General features: G+C 42.6%; 1 protein-coding gene across 1 annotated transcript in view; it reads left to right on the top strand.

Moving 5' to 3' along the window:
• Nucleotides 1-5,027, top strand: part of LOC119289481 (BTB/POZ domain-containing protein POB1-like) — a 5,719-nt gene extending 692 nt beyond the window's left edge. The window contains exons 2-5 of the mRNA XM_037568792.1: nt 2,856-2,932; nt 3,008-3,071; nt 3,614-3,893; nt 4,012-5,027. Of these exons, the coding sequence (XP_037424689.1) occupies nt 2,856-2,932; nt 3,008-3,071; nt 3,614-3,893; nt 4,012-4,846 (1,256 nt within the window). The 3' untranslated portion in view covers nt 4,847-5,027. The remainder of the gene's footprint in view (nt 1-2,855; nt 2,933-3,007; nt 3,072-3,613; nt 3,894-4,011) is intronic.
• Nucleotides 5,028-7,296: the final 2,269 nt, after the last annotated feature.

Genomic DNA, 7,296 nt, shown 5'->3' with positions numbered 1-7,296 from the left:
GTATTTATGTTTATGCATTTCTGACGCGATTCAGACATTATTAATTTGATTCAGTGCTGTGCTTCATATGCAATGTTTGAGCTAAATCGTTTAGTGTAACGTGGAAGCAATTGAAGGAATCCACAAGGTCAAACTCAATTGAAGGATTGTGCGTGAGCTGATGTTGTGCAGATGTAAGAGTTATCTGACACTGAAAGCTGTGCTCGCTTAATTCGAACTCAATTTTGTAGAGAAATGTGGTTACCAGATCAACGTTGTTTTTTGAACCGGAGATTATACATTGTCCGCATGCCAAATCTGCCAATTATTATGTTTCCGAATGTAGCGGAAAAAAAAGGAACAACATATTATTATCAAATGTGTTGTTGAATATGTATATGAGAAAGGTGATTATATTTAGGAAGAACTCCGCCTATGTTGTCTCAACATAGCCGGTCCCAAGCCTGGGTAAAGAAGGAGGATTGTGATAGGCTTGTCGAGCCAACATAAAAACTCAGCGCTCTTATGGAGATGAAACCCAAAGATCTTATGGGTTTCACCTCTAGCCTACCCCAACTTGTTTGGGACTAAAGGCTTTGTTGTTGTTGTATTATATTTAGGAAGAGCTCCATAAAACTTAAGAACTCTCTGATTCCCCACAACCATGTTCCCTATTCAACATATAAGCATGCAAGGGCAATATTAATTAGTCTGCATTTTTCGCCTCTACAGGTCTGTTTTGTGTGTGTTAAAACATTTAAGGTCATTATTAGCCTGCTTGAAACTCCGCCTATGTCTTCTAGGCATAGCCGGTCCCAAGCCCGGGTAAAGGAGGAGGGTTGTGATAGGCTTCGCGAGCCAACGTAAAAACTAGCCAGTCCCATAGGTATGAAACCCATTTGAGCGAGAGTAGTACTAGGATGGGTGACCTCCTGGGAAGTCCTCATGAAAGGGTTTCATATCTAAGGGTTGTGATAGGCTTGGCGAGCCAACGTAAAAACTAGCCAGTCTTTTGGGTATGAAATCCATTTGGACGAGAGTAGTACTAGGATGGGTGACCTCCTGGGAAGTCCTCGTGAAAGGGTTTCATATCTAGCCTACCCCAACTTGTTTGGGATAAAAGGCTTCGTAAGTATTAGCCTGCTTGAGAACCACTTTTGTTTATGTAGTACAACCTGTTGCATAGAGATAAATTTGGCAGTCACATGGCTGATCTTTTTATTAGGGATTACTGGATTAGTGATTGTGGCAACGGTCAAAACAATAGAATGCTATTATAAGTTTTGCACCGGAGATCTTATCGTGGAAACGTAAGACCAAATGAAATCTGTGCTGGGCTAAATCATTATCAAATTTAACAAGTGGCATACCATGTATTCATACATCAGACTATGAGGCAACAAATAGCAATCCCCTTGACCCTGCAAAAGTAGAATAAAATCGATCCATTGCAACTGAGACTACCCACTGGACAATGGAGACACACAACCATGTGAGTCAGAAAATTTGGAAGCATGCTATTACAGTTGACACCTAAAGTTCTACTACTTGTTGTCCTTTATGAAATTGTAGGCACTGATTACGAGTCGAAGGGCTAGTCTTGACTAGTGGAGGGACTAGTCTATGAGTCGCAATGTGAATGCCGACTAGGATTCTCATGTAAGCCGAGTCGAGTTGTCGAGCGACTAGTCGTAGACTAGTCTGGACTAGTCGTGCTCTATGAGTCGCTCGACTCAAATTTGGAAGGGGATAAGTGAGCCAGCTCGCAGCCATGGGAGGGCAAAATTGGAGAGCTAGGTTTTCAGGCTCGCTCTAGAACGAGCCGCACCTAAGACGAGGCTGCTGCCAGCACCTGCTGACCCGTTGCTGCCGGCAGCGGTGGCAAGGAGCATTGCTCCGCTCTGCGTCTGCTGGTTCTGTTCCTTCCTTTGCCGGATCTACTCTGCCGTTGAAGGAGGGATGTTGCAGTGAGGGAGAATCAGAGAAGCCTAGGGTCATGATGAGCAGGGAGGAGTTTTAGGGTTGTGTGCCGTTACGAGGAAAGAGAGCAGATCAGCAGAAGGCATGTGGCAGCTGTGGTGAGGGAGAAGGGAGTGACGATAGTGGAATAAGGTCACGGGGGGAGTATATAGCTAGTAGATGGGCTTTTGGGCCACAAGGAAGTGCATAGGTACGTAGTTGCCCAATCTCTAAGTCTTCCTTATTTTTCCTTGAAATATACTCTACGTGCTAAACTGTTTGACTGCTCTGTTCCTTCTATGTCTGCCTCAAGGATAAGGCGGGGTTAGGCCTTAAAACAATGACTACTACTAGGTATTAGTAGTTGAGCACTGTAAGTTGAGTGCTACAGTACCACGTCGACTAGTCCAGCACTAGTCTAGACTAGTCACGATTAGTCTATAAGCCTCAACCCTGGAACGACTCGTCGATTCGTAAACCTTGATTGTAGGTTTTAATAAATCTATGATCACGATTAGTAAACCACGGTTAGTCCAGCACTAGTCTTCATTTTACAATTCTTGGTCAAGTTTGTCGTGAACCTTTTTAAAAGCCATTGACAAATTCTGGTAGGATCCTTGAGATAACATCTATGATCACTTTGCTCACTGAGCTACAAGCATGGTTAGATTACTGGCTGCAGCTAAATGACCATTCAGTTTTGGTGACCTTATTTTAACCATTTACATAGATCTGTAGATTGATTAAATGAATATGTACCATTGAACAAATTGTTCTAAGTATTTTAACAGAAGATAATATGTTTAATGGCTTTAATCATGTACCTTTTACTTTTCCTAGTTGTCTTGTATACCACTTGTCTTGGTATTTTGCACCTGATAATGGACAGAGTATTTACTCTTCCTCAGCCATGTCAGGTACACAAATTTTAACAGTAAAGGCCCTTCATATCAATTCAGCGATTCTTGCTGCAAGAAGTCCTTTCTTTCTAAAGGTATTTCTTATACCCATGGGAAATGCATTTGTTGTACAGTCATTTCAAGTTCCTAATAAGCTTCATATTTCTTAGCTCTTCTCAAATGGCATGAAAGAATCTGATCAGATGCGTCCAAGAATTAGGATTGCCAATTCAGGTAATGTGATAGCTTAAGTGTAACATTCTTTCTCATGTTTTATTCTAGTTTGCTATTGTGGTTGTGTTACTATTTTTTAAAATTAAAACATGATTATTTATGGTATATATTGCATGTACCATGCACTGTCTAAATATTCCTGATGTATGTCATCTCTTGTAGTCATCGATGTGGGCAATTTATGGATTAGCTAATTCTCTTAAGTAGGGGATTAACGCTCGCTTTAAGTCTCTTTTTGATATGCAATTATGAGGTAATTTGCAAGGTTAAAAGTAAATTATGAGCCATCCGATATAGTTGTATTGAGTGGTTGAGATCGTTTGGATTCTGCCAACTCGTAAATTCTATATAGTACTAGTATAGATATAAATTTTCCATGATTGGAAAAAGGTTAACCTCCCATGGAGCCTTTTGAATATTGTAAGTCAATAGTCAACTTAAACAATTATTTAAGGTACAAAAGGGTTGTTCTTTTTTTTTGGTTACTTCTTTATCAAACTGTTGTCTTATGATTTTTCTGTTTTCATTCTACTTGGGAACAGAGCAAATTGCCCTTATGGAGGTTTTAAGCTATATGTACAGTGGAAAATTGACAACAGCTGAGCCCACTCTTCTGCTCGACATCTTGATGGTTGCGGACAAGTTTGAGGTTATTTCTTGCATGAGGCGTTGTAGTCAGCTGCTCACAAACTTGCCTATGACAACAGAATCTGCACTGCTCTGCATAGACCATCCTTGCTCGACTTCATTGGCCGCTGAGGTCCAACATGTTATAAGCGTTGCAAAGGAATTCCTTGCCGACAAGTACAAGGATTTTGATAAGTTAGTGATCCCCATTTAATGGAGCCATGTTTCGTTTCCTTTTTTGAGAAAACTGTAGAAATTGATGTCACAAAATCATGTATTTAGTGTACTTATGATATGGTTTGTCTCATTTCAGGTTCAGACGTGAACTGGTGAATATTTCTCTTGCTGGGATGGAAGCTATCTTTTCAAGTACTGACATGCATGTGAGCTGTGAAGATGACTTATATTACTTCATGCTTGAGTGGGTCCGTGCAAGATACCTAGATTCAGAGGAAAGACGTGGGATCTTGAGTTCTCGTTTGCTGCCGCTAGTTCGCTTCAGTCATATGACATGTACGACACTTGAGAAGATCCTAGCATGCACTGATAATGATATAGACCATGAGCAAGTAACTAAGCGTATTACCGAGGTGCTTCTACACAAAGCTTACCCAAGACAGATGGAAAATGCTCTTAGTACACAAACCGGTTGGCAATTTGCTGAGCGTGCTTACAAGTACAAACCTGTGAAATTGGTTGCTTTTGATCGACCCTGCCCACAGGTTACAGTTTACTTGGATCTAACGCGTGAGGAGTGCTCTCGACTCTTCCGGTCTGAACATATATGCTCGCACCCGTTCCAGCTTGGAGGGCGGGACTTTTATCTTGTCGCATTCTGTGAAATGGATGAGCAGAGTAATTTGTGCACTTTTGGCCTCTGCTTAGTAGAATGGAAGAATATGAAGGGTTCATCAGATTTGACCATCGATATTGAGTTTGCTGCAAGGACTAGATTGTCAGGAAAATTCGTAAGCAACTTGGAGGTTAAGGTTATCTTCAGTTTGTCAGATTGGGTACATGGATCCGTGGATCTTTTTGGCGTTCCATGGTCGACGTTCATATCTGACGACAACCTCTTCATCAACGGGGTGCTGCATCTGAGAGCTGATTTGAGGTTGGCCGTTGGGCAGATGGGTTTACAATCTTGACGACATCTCACTAAGCAAAGTTAGGTTGATCGGTTCATGTGATTCCAGCTGGGGTGGCATGTTGGCAGCGTGGTTCAATGCGGTCACATTTTGTTATTTTTGTGTCTGTGCTGAAAAACTAGGCTTGCCTGAATGATGTAAGGAGGCTCTCGCTTGCAATGAGAAAGTTGAAAATTGTGGCGATACGTAGGCATATTTGATCCACTGGAAAAAAAATACTCCCTCTGTCTCAAATTTCTTGTCTTCTCGACAAATCTAAGACAAGAATTTTGGGACGGAGGGAGTAGCATGCTATATCACCGCTAATAGCATGCTATAGCATCCTGAAAATTGTCTTGCTAAATAAATTTATGTACAATGTCTCACTAATAGCACGCTATAGCACGATATAGCATATGCTAATATTTGCTGTAGCATGCTATTTTTTTCCTGATCTGACCCTCTTTTTTCGTTTTAGATCCACCATAAGCTTCTTCTCTACATGCGTGATTGTTCACCCTTTTTTGTTTGTTTGTTCTGCATTAGATTCGCCATCGCCAGCTCGGTTTTGACGATGAAGCCGATTGTCCATGGAAGCCCAGCATGCGACGCATCAATGTATAGGCGAGAGAAACTTCCTGGGATTGTGCACTGATGTTGCAGTATGTCCTGGTGAATGAAGTTGTGCCTGAGAGAAGCAACTATTTGGAAGTGGTCGATTAGAGCAACTCTAGCAGACCCCGCAAAAACTTGACCTGCAAAATGCGTTTGCAGTTTCACGAAGATCATGTTTGCGGGTTGAAAACTAGCGCGGCCGAACAGATACTATAAAACAAACTGTAAAACTGAAATAAAGAGCTCCTTCCTCCGGTCCGGCCGTTGCCGCCCCTTCCTCCAGCCGGCCACGCCAGCTGCGCCCCATCGCCCGTCGGCCGCGCCCCATCGCCCATCGGTCGCGCCCCGTCCCTGCCGGTCGCGCCCCATCATCGCGTCGGTCGCGCCCAGCCTCGCCGGCCACGCCCCGTCGTCCACGCCCAGCCTTGCCGGCCACGCCCCGTCGCCTCCGTCGTCCGCGCCTTGCTCTATTGCTAGGCGAGCCGTGCCCCTTTGCCTGCCGTGTTGGAAGGATTCCGGCGGCCAGGCTGAGGTCATGGGAGGCCACGACGATGTCGAGCTCGTCCAATTTGAACCGGCGGCGATCGATTGCGGCGTCTAGCGGCCTTTTCCGATGTGCGGTGATGAATTCCGGCGAGTTTAGGGCGGATTCCGGCAAACTCCGCGGCGGCGTGTTTGCTCCGACAAGGTTTGACCGGTATACGGGGCCCCCTATATTCGACATTCCAACCTCCAAAGATAAAGGTTTCGGGTGTGCATTTGCGGTGACCGTTAAAAATTTACGGGTTGGACTACTTTTACGGTTTCTGTTCTAGACACTTTTTTTCGATCAAAACTGTAAAACGCAAATTTTGCGGGTTTGACCACTTATGCGGGGTCTACTAGAGATGCTCTTACCATTCATTCATTAAGCACACAGTAATCTGAACAATGGCCGACTTCATTTTCATCGGCTTCTGCACGTGGAAAGTAGAAAGTTTTGATTGGTCCCGGCTCCACCCGTTGCTGGAGCCTGAACCTGCGCTGGAGCACCTGGCGGCGCTCTCCTCGCTGGCTGCTGGACCCGGTCTCGCTGTTATCGTTCTGTTGTACAAAGTACTCCCTCTGTCCGATAATTCTTGTCGTGCTTGCTAGCGGAAGCGGTAAATGCTAGTCTAAACTCTAGAGCACACATGCACCCGCTCAAAAAATTGTTTTTCAAACATATAGACCTTAAGTTTGTAGAAAAATTACAAATTCAATGAATAAAATATTGGTATTCTACTCATTAATATTTTGTCCCTTTTTAAAACACAAATTAGCATATTTTCTCACACAAGATGGGGCCTTACGAGTGGTAGGTGCTAAGTAGGCCCTATATGACGCTCGATGCGTCACAATGCTGTTCAAATGCACGGAGCGACCGAGCTGGGCCGGCCCATATGATGTTTTGAAGATTTGTAGGCTGGTTCTAGTTTTGGGAATCCTGAACTGGGATTTTTCTTCCTTGTATTTTCTGTTTTTTTATTTTTTAATCATTTTCTTAACTTTTTATTTCCATTTTTTCTTTTTCTTGCCCTTTTTTCTTTCATAATTTCCCAAATTTCGAAAAATGTTAAAAAATTGTTCAGAGTTAAAAAAATATTTCGTTCTTTTTTCAAAATTTGGAAATCGTTCATGATTTTCAAGAATTTTTTTTAAAATGAAAAATATGTTCGCAAATTCAATATTTATTCGCAGTTTTCAAAAAAAAAAAACTGTTCGTGTTTTCAAAAGATGTAGCTGTTTTAAAAACATGTTCACTAAACTGAAAAATGTTCATGTTTTCCAAATAATGTTCACTTTTTCAAAAAAAAAAAAAAAAATCTGAACCGCCG

This window comes from Triticum dicoccoides, chromosome 4A (genome assembly GCF_002162155.2).
Source record: "Triticum dicoccoides isolate Atlit2015 ecotype Zavitan chromosome 4A, WEW_v2.0, whole genome shotgun sequence".
NCBI classification, from domain to species: domain Eukaryota; kingdom Viridiplantae; phylum Streptophyta; class Magnoliopsida; order Poales; family Poaceae; genus Triticum; species Triticum dicoccoides.
The sequence above is the reverse complement of the archived record's forward strand: the minus strand, read 5'-3'. Positions and strand labels throughout refer to the sequence as shown.